The following is a 22,632-nucleotide window of genomic DNA, read 5'->3' on the forward strand; positions in this document are numbered from 1 at the left end:
CAAATAGAAAAATCTTTCACATAATAAAAAACCTTTAAATTCAAGGCTAATAAATTTGTACCAAATCGATAACATGTATATCCTTAAAGCTAAAGCCTCCAAATATTGCTATTCAGTTTCTAGACTATTTTAAAATGTGTATTTATCACTTCTATACACAGACAAGAACAACAAAACGTATAGGGTATCTGCACGTCGTGCAACCATAACACTCTGACATATTTGCTTTTGCCTGGCTCGTTTGGTAGGCAGCTGAAAAAGCTGTTCAAAGTCGACTACAAATCAGTTGGCATCACAGTCAGCCGTTGTGGCTGTGGAGACACACGTTAATTGCAGATGGATCGAAGTGCAGGACGAGCCCAAAAGCAATTGATAGCCCAACGCTGAAAGCCATTCAGGCGTTAATTTGCGTTAAATGCCAAGGCGAAAAGCGGCAAAAAAAATAGCAGGTGTGTTTGCCTGTTCGATTGTGGGACATGCAGCAAACACCACAAGAAGACACACACACACGCAGCACGATTTCAAAAAGCAAAACCAAGAAGAAGGGGCGTGGCTAGTGGACGTTGTTGTGTGCGTGTGTACGTCGGTGCCATTGGCATTTGCAAAGTGTTTAAAATGCAAGTCAGAGACACAACAGCCATGTGTGTGCCAGTGCGTGTCTGTCTGTATGTCTTTTTTTTTTTTTTGCTAAATGTCAACACTTCAACTTCGACTTTTGTGTGCAGCAGGCAGAGCGACTGCAGTTGTGACGTGCGCAACAGAATGACGTCATGACATGAAACTCGCTCGCCCCTCCCTCTATCCGAGCAGCCAGTCGCTTATCTATCAATTGCCGACGAGGTCATTGCCGTCGTATTGTCTACGTCAGAGCGGCAGGCAACGAGTCACAACCTAAGCTGACCCTTGCCCACATAGCTAACCCATGAACATATCGTTTAACTGCTGCACGTGATGTCTCAATTAAGCTGCTTCAATTCCATTTGCCACTCATTGCATACCTTAGGGCGTCACGCACAGACACACACACACACAGAGACACATTTACACACAGTTTATGTTAACGTTTTCATTTGCATCTAGCTTAACTATAAAATAAGCGTCAATTATTTACAACTAAAATTGAAAACAACAAATTTTGAAAAGCCGAAGGAATTTTGTTGACTTTCCGTTAAATTAGTTTTACTTCATTGTTGTTTACTGTTTTCTTTTGTTACTTTTGTTGTCTGTTGCAAGAGTCGATTGCTGGCAATCGCTTACATGTGCTGCGTACTCGTACTGTTCACCTTCTATCTCTTAAGCCTATCTACTTATGATTGTTATTTGTACTATTATCGTTGTTTATTATTGTAACCCTTTTGCAGGTTTAAAGAACAGGAGGCCTCTATACTCATTGACAGATCGTACGTATGCCCAGTTCTATCTATCTATCTATCTATCTATCTATCTAACTATCTAGCTAACTTTCTATCTTCTTTTGTTTGTTTTTATCTAAACTATATAATCCATATCTCTAATTCTGTCTGCCTGATTGTTTGCTTGCGCCGCACTCAATGTTTGTATTGTTGATGTTGCTGTTGTTGTTGTCTTATTTTTAATTGATCCTTTCCTTTTGTATTGTTGCATAGTTGCACGCTTGCCCCGTTTGATATAGATATAAATATATTTGCAAAAATTAAAACATAAATCAATAATCATTTGACGCTATTTTCTATGCATCACTCATTTTGGATCAAGTTTTTGTTTTCTTATTCTATTTCTCTTATATTTATTTGAATTATTTAGTAAATTTATTCATTTTGGGCATGTTGGGCAGACAAATATAAGATAAAATATATTTATACTCTGTTTTGGGTGAACGGAAGTCACAGTTTATACACTTTATTGGGTAAATTTCTATATAAAAAATTAAAAATAAATCTGATAAAAAGCGACGTCAAAGTGGCAGGAATTTTCTATACATATGTAAATGTTGCACAGCTTACGAAACTTTGATTCGGATTAAATAGTTCAATTACTTGAAGGCAAGGCAAGGAACAAAAGCTTAAGTAGCAGACTATTGCATGAGGGCATTTAAAGTCAATGGAAACGAAGATTAACTTAAGAGAGCTGCTTCTAAGAGTACTTATAAGCTGCTGTGCTGCACAGCCTCCACTTGCCAATGGGTCCGAAAGGAGCTTAAGCAGTAAGTAGGTAACTCTCAGAGTGCCAGCAGCTTCAGCCATGGTCATATATATAGACAAGGAATGACAAAGATCTTAAGATATATATACATAATAATAATCTGCCAGCTTTAGATCTTTCTCGCTTCTTCTATTCGCCCAAGGTACAGAGTATCTCAGCAATCGGTAGCCATCGACTGCCATGCACATTTGATATACCTAAACTATACTTGCTCTATGCCGTGTATAAACATATACGATTAAGAAACTTGCGTAAGCTGGATCAACTAGATCAACTCTAGCTGCATTCGTAACTTTGGCAAAAGCAATTTTCGTAAGTCGATTCAGATTCGCATTGATAACTCTTGAAACATGTGTGGTAAGCAAGCGATGTGAACTCATACGTGAGTCACATCACGTTGTTTTGTTTTGGCTCGAAGAGCAACTCACATGACGTTCCGCGTGCCACAGTCATCATTTGTCGTTGTTGTCGGCGCAATTAAAGGCGCAGATTGGTCGAGGGACGCTGGCTGAATGAAAGCTGCCAAAGATGTGATATAAACAACAACAAGTAGAAGAAGAAGAAGAAGCAGGCGTTCGCTGCAGCGCAGCTAATTTAAATATGAAAAACATTTCCTATTTCCTGTGTGAGCAATGCGAAATTTTCGGTCGGGCCAACAGCAGAAAATGGGAAATATCTGAGAGGTTGACGGCTTCGCCTGTTGTGGGGTGGGGGCAGGCGTAGCCTGTCGTTGGGAAAATTCAATCACAGGCCATGGCAACCGCAGCTCTGCGCAACAGCGTCCCTTACAGCCATATGTTGCCCAGTTGGCCACATGCAGCGACGCTGGCGTATACGTAACGTACATATTATTCATACGCAGCGTGACATCGGAAAGAAAATGCGATTGGGATTGCTAACCAAATGAAATACGTTCTTTTCGCGTATTAAATTTGTCGCCTCAATTGCCGCTGACGCTGCCAAGCGAACCAACATTTTTTGACATGCGCCCAATGCAAATCACACCCAAATATGTGTGCCAGTTCTGCACTCTCACTCTCTCTATGTGTGTGTGTGTGTGCTTGTGTATTTTTTCTGCATGGCTTTGAGTGGCCTCTTGTGCTTTTAATAAAAATGCATCCCACACAAATTTGTCATGCAGTCGGCAAAGCCAAAAATAAAACCAAAAACCCAAAAAAAAAAAAAACCCCAAAAAATTCATCTATTTGCCGTGCATATGCAATTCACACATGAACCAAAAATGCAGCTATGAAATACCACAATTTAGTTCAATTATATCGTTTAGCATCTTCCATGTGTGTTAAATGCAATACAAAGTCAGATGCTGACATGGCGTATATTGTTTCTGAATTCTCTCTTTCTGTGCCCTGCACCTATTAAAAATCAATAAAAACTTATTTGGCAGACAGATCTAGCCTGAACTACAAGCAGACTCGCAATCTGAAATAAAACTACCTCTATACCATCCAGAGTAGTAGTTTTTCTTATTTGCTCTCGATAACACAATATATTTCTTGTTTTCGATAACAAGCGATCATTTCATTTGGGTTTTAAGCTAGCAAATAAATTGTATTAAATAAATTAAATGAATTAAATTATTAAATTAAATTATTATTATATAAATTAAATTATTATTATATAAATTAAATTATTATTATTAAATAAATTAAATTCACTATAATTATTCAGAGCTCTAAAAAAAACAACTTCACATTAGATGAGTTACAGAGAGAACCATTTTAAGACTTGACATGGTATTCGAATGGAGTTAGGTTAAGAGATCTTGGGCACTATTATGTTCTATTCTTGGATACTATCATGTCATGTGCGTGAAGAATATGTTTAAACTTGAAAGCCTTAGCTCTTCTAGTATGTTTAATAGATATGCTTGATCTTGAAAAGTTTTGCAGTTCAACAATTCAGAAACATTAGAATAAATCTTGAAAGAATCCACTAACTAGCTGAGCATAGGCTATGCTGCTTTAATGGGTGCGTGTGTGTGTTTTCGTTTGTGTTTGTTAATGTTTAGGAACAATTTCATCAGACACTTGACTGGGATGCGCCCACGTTGTCTGTCAGTCACGAGATTTGTATCTCTGTCTCTGACCCGTTGCTTGATGTGCTTTATTCGCTTGCTTTTGTTTATTGGCTGCAGCGCCACTTGCCGCCGCACGTCCGTCAAGTGGGTTAAGTGAGCCAGTGGGCGTGGCACGCAGCGGCTGATTATCGTAATCAGAAATCGAGCAATGGGCTGGGGGAAAAATGAAATGGAAAATTGAAAATCAAAGAGCAAAATCGACGGCACTTAAGTGACGCTGGCCCATGCGGCGTATGAGTAATGTGCCTATTGGACTCGCGTTCTCTCTCGCTCTTCCACTTTCTGTTTCTGTACCCCTCACACACACATTTAGTGAAGGCAGAACGAGAGACACAAGTGGGTTAGCTAAATTAAAAATTGCTCGAAATTATTATTAGAATTACGTGTGTGCGCGCAGTTGCGACTAACCAGCGAGAGATATTAAAAATAAACGTTAGTAGTTAGATATATAAATATGCATATTAGCGCATCGCTCCCTCTCGCTCCCACCCATATAATGAGCGTTCATTAAGCGAGCAACAACAGCAAAAACTAATTGCAGATCGCTCAAAGGCAGCCAAATGGCAATTTGAGTTGAGAATTTATTAAACATTAACGTAGGTAAGTGCGCGTCTAGAGCGCAAGCAACGACAGCACGGCGCGGGCAAGTGCGTGCGAGCGAGACGGGTAGAGCGTGAAATTAATTTTGCGTGAATTGTTGGAAAACAAGAAAACAGAGAGATAGAAGACAATCAGGTGGAAGGCATTCTAGTCGGCAAGTTCTACGCTCTGCCGTTCATAATGAAGTGGATCATAATGAATATGAGTGATGCTGATGATGATGAGAATGATGATGATGAGAATGATGATGTTGATGATGCTTTTGCCGCTGCTGTGCTTGTGTTATGTCAGGCAAGGACACGCAGCCTGACTTGCCGGACATTGGATATGTCGTCTGTGTGGCATAGCAAACAAACAGGGTGTACAATTGGCTTAGCTTCGTTTGACTTATCGATCACAACTGCTCAAGAGACATGATCTAGTTGTTCACTTTACTTTTTATTGCCAAACATTTATTACCTCCGAACTATTGAAGCTGATGATTCATGTTATAAGCCAAAAGGTGCGTCAAATATTTACTTATTAATTGTATTTAATATCAATAATTAATTGCGTAAAATATGTACATATTAAATGTATTTTATATTAATTAGTAATTGTATTTTATATAAATTATTCATTGAATTTTATATCAATAATTAGTTGCTATCAAAAGTCTCTTCTGATCAGAGAAAATTCTTTGCGGTTTGATTGGGATTTTTGTTTCAGTTCTTCAGGTCAACTCGTCTGAATTGTTGAAGTAATTTAAAGAACTGAAACAAAAATCCCAATCAAACCGCAAAGATTATTCTCTGATCAGAAGAGACTTTTGATATCAACAAAATGTTGTCTAAAGAGTTTGATATGAAAGTTGAAAGCTGAAAGCTTAATTAGACAATATTTGAATGAGACTTTAAACAAAGAAATGTAAGTGAAATGGCTTTAGATCTAATCTATATATATGTATCTGAAAATATCTGTATGTGTACAGCTTATATATGTAGCTGTTTCTGATTAAGGCTAAGATTTCTCTTATGTATTCAATTAAAATGAAATTAAATTAAATGATATAAATTCTTCAAATGCCTAAGATGTACTATCCAGAGATTGCTTTAGCTAATGTTCTAGACGATAAATGAATGTGTGTCAAGGCGACACCCTGTATATTTCTATAATTGAGCAAATGTTGTACATGTTGTGTCAGTTCGTTCGTTCGTTCGTTGCTGTTACTCAAGATGAAAAGCAAGCAAAAATCATACGCGCGCGCGCAAAAAAAAAAACAACAAGCACAAATGATGAAAATGAAATGACACACACACACACAGAGAGAGAGACATACACGCAGAGGCAGTGGCATACTCGCTCACATGTTCAAATTTAATTTCATTTATTTATATTTTTTTTTAAGTTGAATATAATTTGTTTCTTACGTTACGTTCAGCTCAGCTGATGTCTGCCGCCCGTTGCCAGCTGCTCGGTCAGCGACAGCGCTGACGTCGCTGGCGACGCTAGCGTCGCTTTTCTACTAGAATTTTTCTTCTTTTTTCATTCCTGAGCGTGCGAGTTGTGTTTTGAGTTTTGTATTTTTGCTGGCCACGCCGCGGGACGCGCTCATTCTCGGCCAGCGCGCACTCGTGGAAAATTCAAAAAGTCGTCGCGTTGTCGCTCTTGTTGTTGTCATCTGAAATAGTCCGCAGAATAGTTGTCTGGCAATCAAAGCAATCGGCACACAGATATAGAAATTGCAAATTGCCAATTGCAGATAGAAATTGAAATTGAAATTTGAAATCGTAATCGAAAAAGAAATCAAAATCGGAATCGAAATCGAATCGGAATCGGAATCAGAATCGGAATTGCAATCGCATTAGCCAGGCGATTCCTGGTCTCAGCCATCGCCGGCTCTAATGAGCCAATTGCCACATTTTATTTTCCCATTGTTTTACTGTGTACATGTGTGTGTGTGGGTGCGCGCGCGCAAGTGTGCATCGTCATGTTAAACAAGAATTCAGCCTCGTCGCCGTCGCTGCCGCGCGTGCACAGCTTCTTCAATATGATACCATCGATAATGCAGGACGATCTGGCCGTCACCATATTGGCCGATCGAGATAACATGTTCTCGATCAAATCGCAGCGCAGGTAACGCACAAAAACAAAAAACATCGACCAATGCTACCAAATCAAAACTATAAATTAAGCCCGCCCACGCAATCTTTTCACTTTTAATGACAAAACAAAAAGCAAAAAACAAATAAAATTTGAGAACGAAAAAACAAACTGTCCCAGCTGCCAGTTTATTTACTTACGCATCTCGAGCATACATATTTCTCTATTAATTATGATCGCACACACACACATGCGAAATATGCTATAACTGTATTAGTAGGGCACAGATTCATATAGAAGTCAATTAAGGGCGACCTGCACAGCTGTTAGCTGCATTAATAATGCCTGAATTATTAGAATTTCATATGAATCAATTGAGCAGTTCTCCTAATATATTACCAATTACACTGGCCAACAAATTAAATGAAATCTGACCAAATAAAAATCTAAAGACAAGTTGGAATCATAAAGTTCAATCAAAAATTACAATATTTACAGTTATATTTGATATGAAATTCGGAATTAAAGCTTCATGACTTTAACATTTCTTTAGCTCGTTTAAGATTAAAAAACAAACTTAAAATAAAAACTCAATAAATGTTATACGTCTATACCCAAATATATCGATAACTGGGTTATCGATTTTTGTTTTTTTTTTCAATTAAATTCTTAGTCTGAAAATTAAAATCTAAAGACAAGTTGGAATCATAAAGTTCAATCAAAAATTACAATATTTACAGTTATATTTGATATGAAATTCGGAATTAAAGCTTCATGACTTTAACATTTATTTAGCTCGTTTAAGATTAAAAAACAAACTTAAAATAAAAACTCAATAAATGTTATACGTCTATACCCAAATATATCGATAACTGGGTTATCGATTTTTGTTTTTTTTTTTTCAATTAAATTCTTAGTCTGAAAATTAGTTGAACCAAAAATTGTTTAACTACATGGCTATCAATATATTAGTCCCTTCTATCGATAACTATTAAAAAATTTAAATTTTAAGCAACTGTGCTATTCGAAGCAAATAATTTGTTAAGCTGCACCCAGTTATATAGATATATATGTTATCGATAAGTGTTACACTTGTCTGTGGCCACGTTATCGATATCTATTCAAACAACCCAAATTCATACAAATATTCTTGACAAAAATCCATTAAACTACAGCAAAATATATCGATATATCTCATCGATAACGATTAAAAAAAGCAAAATATTAATTATAAAATATATCGATAGCCATATTATTGATAGTAAAAAAAAACAAAAATTAAAAGCAAAAGTTAAATTTAAAAATTTTTTTTTAATTACATATACCACACATATATCGAAAGCTGCGTTATCGATAACTACTAAATTATGCAAATTTTAATTAAGTTTTTAAATTGAAAAAGAGTTTAACTTTAACGGTCTTTCAGAATATCAACTAGATATCCCTACAGGCCATGACACTTAGTCATACACAAAGCATATTTCACAATTAGTTTCTATCCAACAGAAATCTTGGGAATTGCGTGCAATGGCATTCGCGTTTGTTGCTGTTATCGGGCTAGATCCTCGACCAGAACGCACTGGATGAGTCATGAACATGTTTTCTTATTTATTTACTTAATTTTTTTTCTGCGTCGCAGTATTTATAATCGAATAACAACTAGAATCGCACTAAAGTGCTCAAGAGAAGACGGGAAAACGCGAATTTGAACAGAGCGGCGCGACATGATTTCAAATGACAAATCGCTGGCAAAAACATTTCGTCTGGCTGCATAGTCTAGCGACGAGACGGGGCTAAAAGTGAAGAGTTCAAACGGAACGTGCACCGGGGGGAGGGACGGCGTGGCAGGGGGCAGAAACAAGGGCTGGTTCAGAGGCAGGGCATCAAGGGGGATGAGGTGAATGCTGTTGCATATGGGCAACGCTTGCCGTTTATTGTTATTTTTGTTGTTATTGTTGTTGTTTATGCCAGCCACTTTAGATGTGTGTTTGGATGGACAAATGGATGGATGGATGAATGCGCCAGCGTACAATATACAATAACATATTTGTAGAATTGTTGCGACACACAAAAAGATATAGATATATTGCAGCAGTGGGACGTGCCAAAAATCAGGCAAACACACCGCAAAACAACCGAGCGAGAGGCAGTGATATAGAGAGAGACAGGGAGAGAGAGAGAGAGAGAGAGAGAGCAGAGGGCAACCTGGCTGTAAATGAGTTGGCATCATTAATCGTATATCGTTGTCGCTTTACCCATCTGTCTCTCCGTCTATCTGCTTATATATAAGCAGATAAATATGTATATATATTTAATATTGCTGTTTTATTTAAAAAGGCATCGAAGCATCTCGGTATCTCAGCATTTTTCATTGAACATTTTGTGACAGAGTCGCAAAATTCTTTTATAAAAATTTCAATATTTCCAACCATTTTCATTGCCAGCCAATTGGCGTTATGTATACATACATATAAATCCATATACATAATTATATATATATATATATATGTATATATATATAAAATTATATAAAAATAGAAAAGCTGTACAAATTTGGCATGGCTTGGACCTACCTAGTAGCATGGCTTCAAATAACTTTTATGTTTTCACTTTGTTTTTTTTTTTTTTTGTAGTTTTTTTATGAATAGTTCTACAAAATGTAAAGAGAAGCACATGAAACGCATAAAGAACTAATTTTCATGAATTTTCTTTATATTTATAATTCATATTTGAAAACTTAATGGGGCATATTGAACTCTATGCTAGCTAATGTATTGCATCTGTAGGCGATGGTTGATGGTAGGATGAGAAGTTTAATATATGATGCTATCGATATATTATCAGCATAAGATGCTATCGATGCTACCAATAAGCTATCGATAGCTTCACATATTAAACTTATAAAGAGCTTCATATCTTGAACTTGATACTATCGACAGCTGATAACTGTCATGTCATAATGTCATGTATAAAGCAGTTGAGAGTATCGATCAGGCAAAAAGAAGATTACTATTTATCAATAATATCGATAGCTTCACATATTGAACTTACGATATATACAGTATTAATTGTGCCAGCTACCGACTACTATCACTTGAATGCATATGTATCCATGACTCAAGTTCTATATACGATCCAAGCGTCAAAAGCTCTTCATAACTCAGCTGCCCATATATATATATATATATATATATATATATATATATATATCTTTTGTGGCTATACCTGATTAGTAGCTACTAAGTAGCAATACCCATTTTAGTTTCTTCAGTTAGACAAGCTATAAATACAGCTTTTATGTCCATTTTACGACTACAGGGTATATATTTTCGAATATAAAAATAAAAGGTAAATTTAAATTTTGGCGCCGCCAACGTCACTAATGGGCCAAGAACTTTATTTTTGTTTATTTTTAATTTTAAGCTTGTTCTTTATTTGTTGTTCTCCGTCCCTCTCTTTTTCTTTTTTCATTTTAATTTTATTTTATTAATATTAATTTATGCCATTTTTTGTTTGTCAACGCAAACGACAACGTCTTCGTGCTCGTCTACTTATTATATTTATTTTATTTTTTATTTATTTTTTTTTTTAATTTTTCCCTTTATTTTGTGTGTGTTTTTTTTTGTTGCCTGTTTAATATTTATTTTCGGCGCAAATATTCCAAGCCAAGTGGCTCGTGTGCCACCAAAAACGTTTCCACAAATTGTGTGCGTCGCTTTTCGTTCCGCATATCTATAAAATTGTCGAACCAACCTGCATTAAGTTCTTGAACGTCCTTTGTGCCATGATTCACCAACTTTCCTTTGCCTGCCTTTGTTTTTTTTTGCGTTTTAATTTGAATTTTTTTCCCTTCTTTTCTATTTTTTTTGTGTTTTTTTTTTTATTTTGGCAAGTCTATTCGTGGCCATGTCGCTGACCTTTTGCGGTCGACCTGTGGCTGGCTACCCTTGTCGGGGACTGATTTTCATATCATCGAATGCTTGGGGCGTTAGGGCACCTGCGAGTATTCCACTTGATTTGCCAGCCAATTGGGTTAAGCACAGAGGCATTTCAATTTGAATCAGCCTAACATTTTCACATATAAAAATATTGTCAAAATTAAAAAAAAAATTTATGTATATTTATATGTGTATATATATAAATGAAATGAGAATATGGAAACCAAGCAGTGTAACGCCTAATTTATGTGCTATTCGAAGTCAAATTCTGTCCACGGTTTTCAATTGATGGGGAAGGATCACTCGATGCCTACGATTGCGTGTCTGCTTAGTAAATGGTAATCGTTGATTGAACTTGGCTTTTGGCAGGGAAAAGCGTGACCAAAGCACGATGCTTCTGATTTTATTGTGTCCTGCTGCTTACTCGCTATCTCTACACTTTACTCACTCGTTACATACTCACGCCTTAAGGTGATAAACATTCATGTGCATTGCGAATTGTTTGTCCATTATTTTTTACTATTGCCACTCACTAGCAAAGTTACTTATATTACTCGTTACTTCTGTTACTCGCTACTTCTGTAATTCATTGCTTCTGTTACTATATAATATTTAAGTTATTCATTACTCATGATATTCGTTGTTTCTACTACTCGCTACTTCTTTGACTCGCTTTTTATGTTACTCGTTATTTAGATAGATATACGTTTGTGTAAATTATTCCTTCTGTTACTAATAACCATTCAGCTTACTCGTTACTTCTGTTACTTATTACCTCGGTTACTCGCTACTTAGTATATTCGTCATTCATCTTATTGTATACACATGATTTATGATTTATGTAAATCATTCGTTACTTTTGTCATTCGCAGCATTTGCTACTCGTTACTTCTGTTACTCGTCACTTATTGACAAGTATAAACATATCGTTATTGTATAATTCGCTTCTCATTTTACTCGCCACTCCCTTGGTCTCTGTATCAATTTGAATCCATACGCTTAGCAATTATTTGGCATGCTTATGTATTTAGGTAATGCCGATTATGAACTGCTCGAATACTTAATGAATTTTCTCTCTTTCTTTTTGCAGCCATGGCGAGGATCTCATTGTAACGCCGTTTGCCCAAATTTTAGCCAGCTTACGTTCAGTGCGCAACAATTTATTAAGTCTGACAAATGTACCAGCATCAAACAAGTAAGTTTATTGTGACCTTGACACGCCCATATGCCCCATTCGCAATCATATGTACATGAAAAAGCCATTACACCAAACTGTGGCCCCCGCGATCCATGACAAAACAAGCAAAGAGGATTCGTTCTGTTTATTCTCCAAACCGGACTCCAAATTATCCCAAAAAGCAACTCTCGCTGCTTCCCTACTCTGTTACACTCCCTACCCCGTGCTCATCTAAATATCTCTCTCACTCTCTCCCTCTCTATCTATGGCCTTATCTGATTCTCTTTGTCTTGCTGCCTGTCGATGTCCCTCGCTCGCTCTCTATCTTTTTGTGTGTGCTCTCTCAATATCTTATTGTCATCTCACACTTTAATTAATCAAGTGGCAACAACAACAACAACAACAGCAATCAGAATCTGAACAACAACAAAAGCATTAGGCATTCATCTACTTTTCCGACTAACAATAATTTTGTCTGTATGCATATTTGCGTGTGTGTGGGTGTGTGGGGTTTACACACAAACAAAGACAAAGGCAAATGAATAAAGACCCACTTAAACAGAAATGACGACAATGATGTGAAGAACCAAACCACAGTGCTAGATGCTGCTGCCTGGGTGAAGGCAATGGGCTGTCGGGACAACAATTTCTGTGTGTGTGTGGGGCATCATGTTGACGTGCCAAAAATACCGCAAATAAAAACCATGCCATACATTTTATTTATAATTTTTCCATCGAATATGACGGAACTCAAATTTAGAAAATTGTCAGTTCTATTGAACTGGGCAGTCAACGAGCAAACGAGGGCGATGAGCTGGACCGATCTCTGCTTGGAATCCCAAAAATGTCTCTTTTAGCTGTTGGCAATGTTGTTGTTGCTGCTGTTGCCATGGATGTTGATGTTGTTGCTTATTGGCACAAATATCTAAATGTGTTTGAATGAGAAATGCCCCACGTTATGAACGTCCCCCGACCTTAAGATACGTTAATTCCCCACCCACTGAATGAGCTGCCTCTGAGTATGCCAATTAAATCTAACCTAATCAATAATAAGAAATCATTTTTTTTAAATGTTGTACAGAAAACAAAACCAAGAAAAAAACCACAGATTCTTCAATTCAATTTTGTTCATGTTTTTTTTCTCTCTCTCGTTCTCTCTCTCTCTCTCGTTCTCTCTCTTTCTCTTTTATGAATATATATATATGTGTTTAATATATGTGTTTATATCTGTCTCGCTCGACATTAACGACATTTAATCGTTGTTTTTGTTGTCGTTGTTTTAATGCAAACAAAAATTTCCCATTCTCAATGTTGTAAAACACGTGTTTTTCTTGCTGTGTGTGGTTGTTAACAAAAACAAAACAAACAAAAAAATCATAATAAAAAAAAACTGTATTACTTATGTGTAACTTGCCCCGTTTCCCCAATCATATTCCAATTGTCTGTTTAATTCACAATTTCATTTCGATTTTTGCATTTTTTCACCTTGTTTTCTCAATGTTTTTGCCTTTTCCCCATTTTTGATCGTTTTTCAATTGAAATTTCTTGTCATTTTTACCTTGTTTGTCTTTTTTTCTCTTTTGCGATTTATGTTTGTTCTCTTGTTTGTTGTTTTTATTGTACCTTGTACCTTGTACTTGGTTCCTTGTTCCTTGTTCCTTTCATAATCAACACAATCCCGTGCTATTCTGTCATTCCTCTTCTCTCTACCTGCCTCCCTCTCAATCCCACGCTTTCTTTATCTCCCTCTCCCCCTCCCACTCTCTGTCTCACTGTCTCTGTGTGTGCGTGCGTGTGTGTCTGTGTGTGTGTGCGGAAATCATGTATTAATCAAACAAGATCCAGGCGACCAGCTCAATCATCATCCGTCGGACGGGCCGGAAATGCTGGCGGTGTCCAACTAGCACAGGGCGATGAGGCCTACACGCGCCTAGCCACCGATACTATTGAGGAACTAGATTGGTGCCTGGATCAACTGGAGACCATACAAACCCATCGCAGTGTCTCTGACATGGCATCGCTAAAGGTGCGTCTATCGTTAATCGCGCTATCGATCGATCGACTCGATAACTAATCAAAGACATTTCTTTTTATCTCTTTTCCTTTGACAGTTCAAACGCATGCTCAACAAGGAGCTCTCACACTTCAGCGAGTCCAGCAGATCTGGCAATCAAATATCCGAGTACATTTGTTCAACATTTTTGGGTGAGTTCAATATGTCCAGAGATAAGAATACGGCTTGGCGAAGCCCAATGTCAATGGTAGCTTAGCGATGCTTACTTACTATGTATATAGAGCATCTAGAAATCTTGGCCAGCTCTACTGGCTAGATGACATTTCTATTGTTGTTGCTTTTGTGCGAGACGCTCAAAAGTATGCAATAAAATTGCATTAACCACAGGAAAGTTCAAGTGGTGGCAACGCCAGCCTCGGGCTCAGGCCTTCTACCCCCCACTCCAGCCCAGTTGCCACTCATCCAATTAGAACTATGCAAAACAAAAGCGAAAACTTTTGTGATATGCACATTTATGCACAAAAAGCTGAAAGTAAAACACGAGAGGGAAAACGTAAAATTAAATATAAAAAAAAACTAGATGTGGGGAAAAAAGTGGAATAACAAGACTTAAACCAAATCCGTCGAATTGAAAGTGCAAAATTAAATTATGCAGAGCAGCATAAAAACAGATGAAGTGGAAATTTCATTGTTTAACCTACGAAGCAGCCCGCCCCCTACCAGCGTACGCCCAACGCCCAACAGAAGAAGAACAAAAAAATACAAAAACTATGACCACGTTTGACGTTGCCTCGGGACATGCACAAACAAAGGCGCGTAGTGCCAAGCGAAAGAGTTACACACAAAACAAAACAGAAAAGAAGAGAATAAAAAACACACACACACACACGCAAACAAAAAAGTGTTGGGCATGTTGGTTGGGTCGACGCCTAAAAGTGTGGGTGTGGCCAAGCATAAGGTGGGCAACATATTTGCACATTTGTCCATATTTCTGCTTCGCTGAGCTGAGCCAAAGCTGTACTGAGCTGAGCTGAGCTGAACTGAACTGAAGTGAATGGAACGATATGAAACGAAACGGAACGGAACGGAACGGAACGGAACTTAGCTCGTTTCGGCTCGGCTCGAACTCAACTTAAATGGCCTGCTAAAATGGGCAGGGCCGGGGCTAAACTGGTTTCTGTTGCCCACCTTTGCGGCCACTAGCGCATTTTATTTTTTGGCCTAGGCCTTTGGTAGTTGCTTTTGTTGTTATTGTAGTTTATCAAGCATAAAATCGCATTTCAGCCAAGCCTAGCTGGCACACACACACGCACAGGCACAGGCCGGCAGCCCTAATGTCTATTTGTAACACTTCATTTGCAACAGAAGCGACAGCCGCTGGGCCAACCTAAAAGTCACACAAGACCGGGTCAACATAAATGTGTCGCTAGTCTAGTCGATAAGTCGACTAGACAAAAAAACAAAAAGCGCACACGGTGCGTATACGCAATGTCCATGGTCTGATTGCGAATGCGTAGGTGGCGGGCGCTTAATTGAAACGCTGCCACACGCACACATTTAAATTTACATATGAGAGGGAGAGGGGGAGGGAGAGGGAGAGAGCAAATATCTTGTGTGGCTGTCGCATATGTTAATCAGGCAAATCGTTAAGCTTCGTGCGCGCAAATATAAAAAACTGTGAAACGGATTTCAGATTCAAAACTCAAAACCAAAACCAAATCGTATGCAAAATACGTACATATGTCTGCATGCACTCACATCACTGAATCACTCTCTCTGTGTGTGTGTGTAGAGTATATAAAATAAAAAAAGAATAACAGCAGGCAGCTGAGACAGCTTTGCGTCGAGCTTTCAGCCGTGGGGCAGGTTAGCAATGTGTTATGGATAGGATACGTGCCAGGCGCTATATGGACAGATGTGTATGTGTGTGTAGCTGTGTTTGTGTGCATATTTGCTTTCTATGTGCATTTTAAAGAGTTGGCTAGAAAGCGATATAGACTAACACAACGACCTAGAAATACTCTTCACGCATGGCATGGCACAAACATAGATCAATATTTGCCTCTGCTTTATTTATTTGCTTTGATTTTAGTTCTGCATAGCTAGTTATGTCTGCCGAGAGCCCTTTAAATTCAATCGGACTCGGCGGGCATTAAATGTGTATTAAAAACAGTTTATGCCTTTGGGCATAAGTAAACAGTGCCCGGCTTTGGCTTGCCAATCTGAAGGCTGCTTGCTCTCACTGAAATATTAACTGAGCCTTGGCGCTGTCAGCTCTTCTATATATTTGCTGTTAACTGCTGCCACATGATGGGGCATGCATTTAATATTTAAATACTTTTAATATCAATTCAAAGTATTTTCTAATCAACTTTTGCTTGCATTTTATATTAAAGCGTTGTGAATTGAATATTTCAAAATCCATATCCTGTAACCATTAGAAAAAGGGCATATTAAAGATAAGTTACAAAGATACAAAGGGCATTAATGCTATGCCTATTCAAAGGTCCGGCGTTATTTAGTCATAGATACTTTGAGGATTCGGCTCAGATATCGAATGCCTTAGTTTAAAGTCTACTCTGTCTTGATATAAATGAAGAATTCGATTTGTTTTACATATTTAAATTAATATAAATTTCTTAAAAATTATTTCTTTAGTCAGGAATATCTATTTGATTCTCTTTTAAATAAACGCTTTTAAATATTTTCGTATTCTCAAAGCACTTCAAAGTTTGCTGAGCTGCGCCTTTGATGGATTCTTGAGTTACTCAATCGTATCGTGCGCCACTTCAGCTCTTTGGGTAGAAAGAGGCACAAGTTGAACAGGTCTGAGGCATCATTGGTGGCTGCTTTTTGGCCACAAAATTGCTATAGATTCTGCACTCCATTGCTTGGCATTGAATATCAGCCAAAACAGCTCTCAAAACTTAACTGAGCATACTTCTATTTGTACGTGAGGCACGTGAGGCAACTTTCGCGATACACTTTGAACATGCCTCGTGTATGCATTGCTGTTTAATATGAAATATAAAGAGTAAAGAGAGCAGGGTATCTGCCAGCTCATATTCAAGCAAATTTATGGTGTTCATTGTCTGCAGAGTCATTTAAAATTTAAATAAATCTCATCGTATGCACAGGCAATTTGCAATTGTTGCATGAGCAAAAATAAAAAAACCAAACCAAAACGTTGCGCCCAAAAGTAGACAATGCATTTCGGATTGTTGAATATATGAGCAGGTATCTGCATATTTATGGAGCGCTGAGCAGAATGCGACGTATACTTAATATACCACATATGTATAATGAGCCCATTTGGTATTGCTTTTGACATTGCAGACAAACAGCAAGAGTTCGATTTGCCCTCGCTGCGCGTCGAAGAGAATCCGGATCACTCGAACTTACAGACCACCAGCCAGCAGCAGCCGTATCCGCGCAGTCGATCGCCGCGCGGGCCGCCCATGTCACAGATCAGCGGCGTGAAACGGCCCCTGTCGCACACCAACAGCTTCACCGGGGAGCGCTTACCCACGTTTGGCGTGGAGACACCCAGGGAGAACGAGCTGGGCACCCTGCTCGGCGAACTAGATATGTGGGGCATTGAGATATTCAAAATTGGCGAGCTGAGCTGCAATCGTCCGCTCACCTGTGTGGCATACACCATATTTCAGGTAAGTCAATCAATTCTATGTTATATAACTGTTATATTACCATCATTGTCATTGTCATTGTCATTGTCATTGTCATTGTCATTGTCATTGTCATTGTCATTGTCATTGTCATTGTCATTGTCATTGTCATTGTCATTGTCATTGTCATTGTCATTGTCATTGTCATTGTCATTGTCATTGTCATTGTCATTGTCATTGTCATTGTCATTGTCATTGTCATTGTCATTGTCATTGTCATTGTCATTGTCATTGTCATTGTCATTGTCATTGTCATTGTCATTGTCATTGTCATTGTCATTGTCATTGTCATTGTCATTGTCATTGTCATTGTCATTGTCATTGTCATTGTCATTGTCATTGTCATTGTCATTGTCATTGTCATTGTCATTGTCATTGTCATTGTCATTGTCATTGTCATTGTCATTGTCATTGTCATTGTCATTGTCATTGTCATTGTCATTGTCATTGTCATTGTCATTGTCATTGTCATTGTCATTGTCATTGTCATTGTCATTGTCATTGTCATTGTCATTGTCATTGTCATTGTCATTGTCATTGTCATTGTCATTGTCATTGTCATTGTCATTGTCATTGTCATTGTCATTGTCATTGTCATTGTCATTGTCATTGTCATTGTCATTGTCATTGTCATTGTCATTGTCATTGTCATTGTCATTGTCATTGTCATTGTCATTGTCATTGTCATTGTCATTGTCATTGTCATTGTCATTGTCATTGTCATTGTCATTGTCATTGTCATTGTCATGTCATTGTCATTGTCATTGTCATTGTCATTGTCATTGTCATTGTCATTGTCATTGTCATTGTCATTGTCATTGTCATTGTCATTGTCATTGTCATTGTCATTGTCATTGTCATTGTCATTGTCATTGTCATTGTCATTGTCATTGTCATTGTCATTGTCATTGTCATTGTCATTGTCATTGTCATTGTCATTGTCATTGTCATTGTCATTGTCATGGTCATGGTCATGGTCATGGTCATGGTCATGGTCATGGTCATTGTCATTGTCATTGTCATTGTCATTGTCATTGTCATTGTCATTGTCATTGTCATTGTCATTGTCATTGTCATTGTCATTGTCATGGTCATTGTCATTGTCATTGTCATTGTCATTGTCATTGTCATTGTCATTGTCATTGTCATTGTCATTGTCATTGTCATTGTCATTATTATTTTAAGGACATTTGAAATAGAAGCTAATGTCTTGATATTTCTTTTCCTGTACTTACAGAGTAGGGAATTACTGACCAGTCTTATGATACCACCGAAAACTTTTCTTAACTTCATGACTACTCTGGAGGACCACTACGTCAAAGACAATCCGTTTCACAATTCGCTGCATGCCGCTGACGTGACACAGAGCACAAATGTGCTACTCAATACACCGGCATTGGAAGGTGTATTTACGCCCCTTGAGGTGGGCGGAGCGCTGTTCGCCGCTTGTATACACGATGTTGATCATCCTGGCTTAACCAATCAGTTCTTGGTTAATTCAAGTAAGTGAAACCTCAAATGAAATTGATATTCATAAATAATATTCTCGTATTTGTTTGTCAGGTTCCGAACTAGCATTAATGTACAATGACGAATCTGTTTTGGAAAACCATCATTTAGCTGTTGCCTTCAAATTATTGCAAAATCAAGGATGTGATATATTCTGTAATATGCAAAAGTATGTAACTGCATCTAGATAATCAAAGTGTTTGGATATACTATAATAAGTTGTTTATTTGTGCTTATAGGAAACAACGCCAAACATTGAGGAAAATGGTTATTGATATTGTGCTCTCTACGGACATGTCCAAGCACATGAGCCTGCTGGCCGATCTGAAAACTATGGTGGAGACCAAGAAAGTGGCCGGATCTGGAGTTCTGCTGCTGGACAACTACACAGATCGCATACAGGTAAGACTCGGTAATTCACTAGCTAACAATGGCGCTCAACTCTCTCTCTCTCTCTCTCTCTCTCTCTCTCTCTCTCTCTCTCTCTCTCTCTCTCTCTCTCTCTCTCTCTCTCTCTCTCTCTCTCTCTGTCTGTTTGTCTGTCCGTCCTCTTCTATAGGTACTTGAGAATCTGGTGCACTGCGCTGATCTGAGCAATCCCACCAAGCCATTGCCGCTATACAAGCGTTGGGTGGCGCTGCTTATGGAGGAGTTCTTTCTACAGGGCGACAAGGAGCGTGAATCGGGCATGGACATCAGTCCGATGTGCGATCGCCACAATGCGACCATTGAGAAGTCGCAAGTGGGCTTCATCGATTACATTGTGCATCCGCTGTGGGAGACATGGGCCGATCTGGTGCATCCAGATGCCCAAGATATACTCGATACGCTTGAAGAGAACAGAGACTACTATCAGAGCATGATACCGCCATCGCCGCCACCATCGGCCGCCGATGAAATGCCGCAGGATGAGAAGATACGCTTCCAGGTACATACCAATACGAATAGGAACATATCCTTCCCCTCCCATTGTAAGGACAACGTCAATTAATGCCATCAATGCTAATGTTTCGATCACTTTTGTAGGTAACGCTCGAAGAGTCCGATCAAGAGAATTTGGCCGAACTGGAGGAGTGCGACGAGAGCGAGAGCCGGGATGCCTGCTCAACCACAACCACAGGGACAACGGCACCTAGTGCGGCAGGTGGTGGCTCCGCTGGCGGTGGCAAGCCGTCTGGGAGTCAAAATCAGGCGCCACACGGTGGAATATGACGGAGAGTCGTGGGAATTTATCGCAAATTTACGGAAAAGGCGCACAGCTTCTTCCTAATACGTTAGTGACTATAATTAACAAACACACAGAAGAAACAAAACAAAGCAAAACTTCAACCAAAAATTTAACAAAATCCAAATCTAAAATCTAAAAAAAAAAAAACACTAAACTAAACTAAAAGCTATAAAAAACAAAAAAAAAAAACCAAAAAAAATTCAAAGGATTAAGCAAACGTTTAAAACAAAAAAACCAAACAGCAATAGCAAAAGTACCGTTTAAACTTCTAGAGAAAGAAAACGAAAAAGAAAAAAAAAAACAAATAACAAAAAAAGCAAAGAAATTAGAAACTTACTGGAAAAAGAGATCGATGTGGAATACACTGAAAACCAAAAACAAAAATAAAATAAAATTAAAAATAAAAATACATAATAGAGAAAGAAAGAGAAGGAAAAACAGCAGCATTAACATAACATTAAAATAACTAATCTTAAAAGCTCCCAAGACAAGGCATACGCGCACTGAAACAACCAACAGAACGAAAATCAAAGCAAAGCAGAAGAGAAAAAAAAAAAACAAAACTATCAAGAGAATAATCCAAAATTTGGGCAAGAGCCCAACCGTAGACGTACATTTCTTTCTTTTTTATTTATTTGATCAAATCTTTGGTTTTTTTTTTGAATTTTAAAATATTGCTAAGCAATGCGAACTTTAGTTTTACATTCTGAAAAAAAAAAAATCAAATTTCTGTTAAACTTATGTTAACGGCTTGTTTTCTTTAACAAAAAATTATGTTTTATTATATTGACAAAGCAAGGCCAGGAAGGCAACTACAACAACAGCAACAAAAATAACAAATTTACTCTTAAGTTACTTTACTTTTCTGTTGGTACTCTTAAGCTGAAGTGTAAATGGCTTAAAGAGAGCAAGAAAGCTACTTTTGCATGCATAAATTTACAATTTTAATTATTACTTACGATGATTGATTATTGAAAACTAATTTATTGAGAAATGACAAGAAACAAAACAAAAACCAAAAACAAAAATATCAAACACTAATTGCAATTAGGTCTATAACATATATAAATATACTGTCAACCTTCCCCTAACCCGCCTAGACAAGACAAAAGAAAACAAAAAATAACAAAAAAAAATGCAACCCAGTGAATTAAAAAATATTGAAATTAAAAAACTTTCAAAAAAAAAAAAACAAAATATAAAATTAATAAAATTAATAAAAAAATATATGTACAGTCCGCAGCTTGGACTGCGGTTGTAAAGTACTATAAATACATACACATGTAATCTTACATATATATAAATATATACATATATATTTATATATATGCACATATATAAATATATAATACGTTGTTTTTTTTTAATATTTGTACATAATTTAAATGTTGGACTCGAATTTAAAATAAAGCAGCTAATGCTTGCAGCTAAAAACTAAATGAAAAACAAAAAAAAAAAAACAACTAAGAAATGATAAATGTTACAACAAAGCCAAATAGAAAAAAACACAATGATTTAATTTGCTTAAAACAAAAACTTACATATATATCTATATATATATATAAAAGAAAAAAAAACATATTTTTTACAAATTAGTTAAATTTAAATTCTTGATTTTTTGTTGCTTCCAAGTAAAACGCTGTCTTCGCAAAATATAATTATTATTTTAGTAGTAGACACTGAGTAAAACAGTAACAGTAACAGTAAAGTTTACAGAGTGAAACGTAACATTAACAGAGCTGCTAACAGCGCTCTACCAACACTTAGCTGAATGGAAACAAATTCGATCTGTGTTTTTCAGAGCAAAAGAATGCCACACGAATTTAAACATTTCGATTGATTTGATTTCATTTGATTGACTTAACATGTTTTAAGATCAACCTTTGGGCCACAGCTACAACACAAAACAAAGACTTAACAAGCACAAGCACTAGAAAATTCTTAATTGAAAGCAAACAACCAAAAAAAAAAAAAAAACAAAAAACAAAAAAAAAAGAAAGCAAAAAATGCAACTAAACTAAACAAAAAAGTCATTGGCTATATAGTATACAAATACAACTATATACAAACATATGTGTACATCTATACAAAGCAATCTGTGCTCTATATATATATATAT

At 37.2% G+C, this 22,632-nt stretch overlaps 1 protein-coding gene across 11 annotated transcripts in view; it reads left to right on the top strand.

Moving 5' to 3' along the window:
- LOC111601641 (cAMP-specific 3',5'-cyclic phosphodiesterase) overlaps window positions 1-20,637 on the top strand; it is a 113,238-nt gene extending 92,601 nt beyond the window's left edge. For 4 of the 11 annotated variants that reach the window (XM_023318310.2, XM_023318316.2, XM_023318320.2 and 1 more), the window contains 10 exons: window positions 1,362-1,400; window positions 11,990-12,094; window positions 13,916-14,102; window positions 14,188-14,281; window positions 17,427-17,758; window positions 19,014-19,278; window positions 19,340-19,454; window positions 19,525-19,687; window positions 19,845-20,213; window positions 20,312-20,637. In XM_023318310.2, the coding sequence (XP_023174078.1) occupies window positions 1,362-1,400; window positions 11,990-12,094; window positions 13,916-14,102; window positions 14,188-14,281; window positions 17,427-17,758; window positions 19,014-19,278; window positions 19,340-19,454; window positions 19,525-19,687; window positions 19,845-20,213; window positions 20,312-20,497 (1,855 nt within the window). In that variant the 3' untranslated portion in view covers window positions 20,498-20,637. Of the gene's footprint in view, window positions 1-1,361; window positions 1,401-6,662; window positions 6,995-11,090; window positions 11,238-11,912; window positions 11,931-11,989; window positions 12,095-13,915; window positions 14,103-14,187; window positions 14,282-17,426; window positions 17,759-19,013; window positions 19,279-19,339; window positions 19,455-19,524; window positions 19,688-19,844; window positions 20,214-20,311 lie in introns of those variants that run through there. The other 7 variants (XM_023318313.2, XM_023318315.2, XM_023318311.2 and 4 more) reach the window with 6 other exon arrangements.
- The last annotated feature ends 1,995 nt before the right edge of the window (window positions 20,638-22,632 follow it).

This window comes from Drosophila hydei, unplaced genomic scaffold (assembly GCF_003285905.1).
Source record: "Drosophila hydei strain 15085-1641.00,03,60 unplaced genomic scaffold, DhydRS2 tig00000379-arrow-arrow-pilon, whole genome shotgun sequence".
Taxonomy (NCBI): Eukaryota; Metazoa; Arthropoda; class Insecta; order Diptera; family Drosophilidae; genus Drosophila; species Drosophila hydei.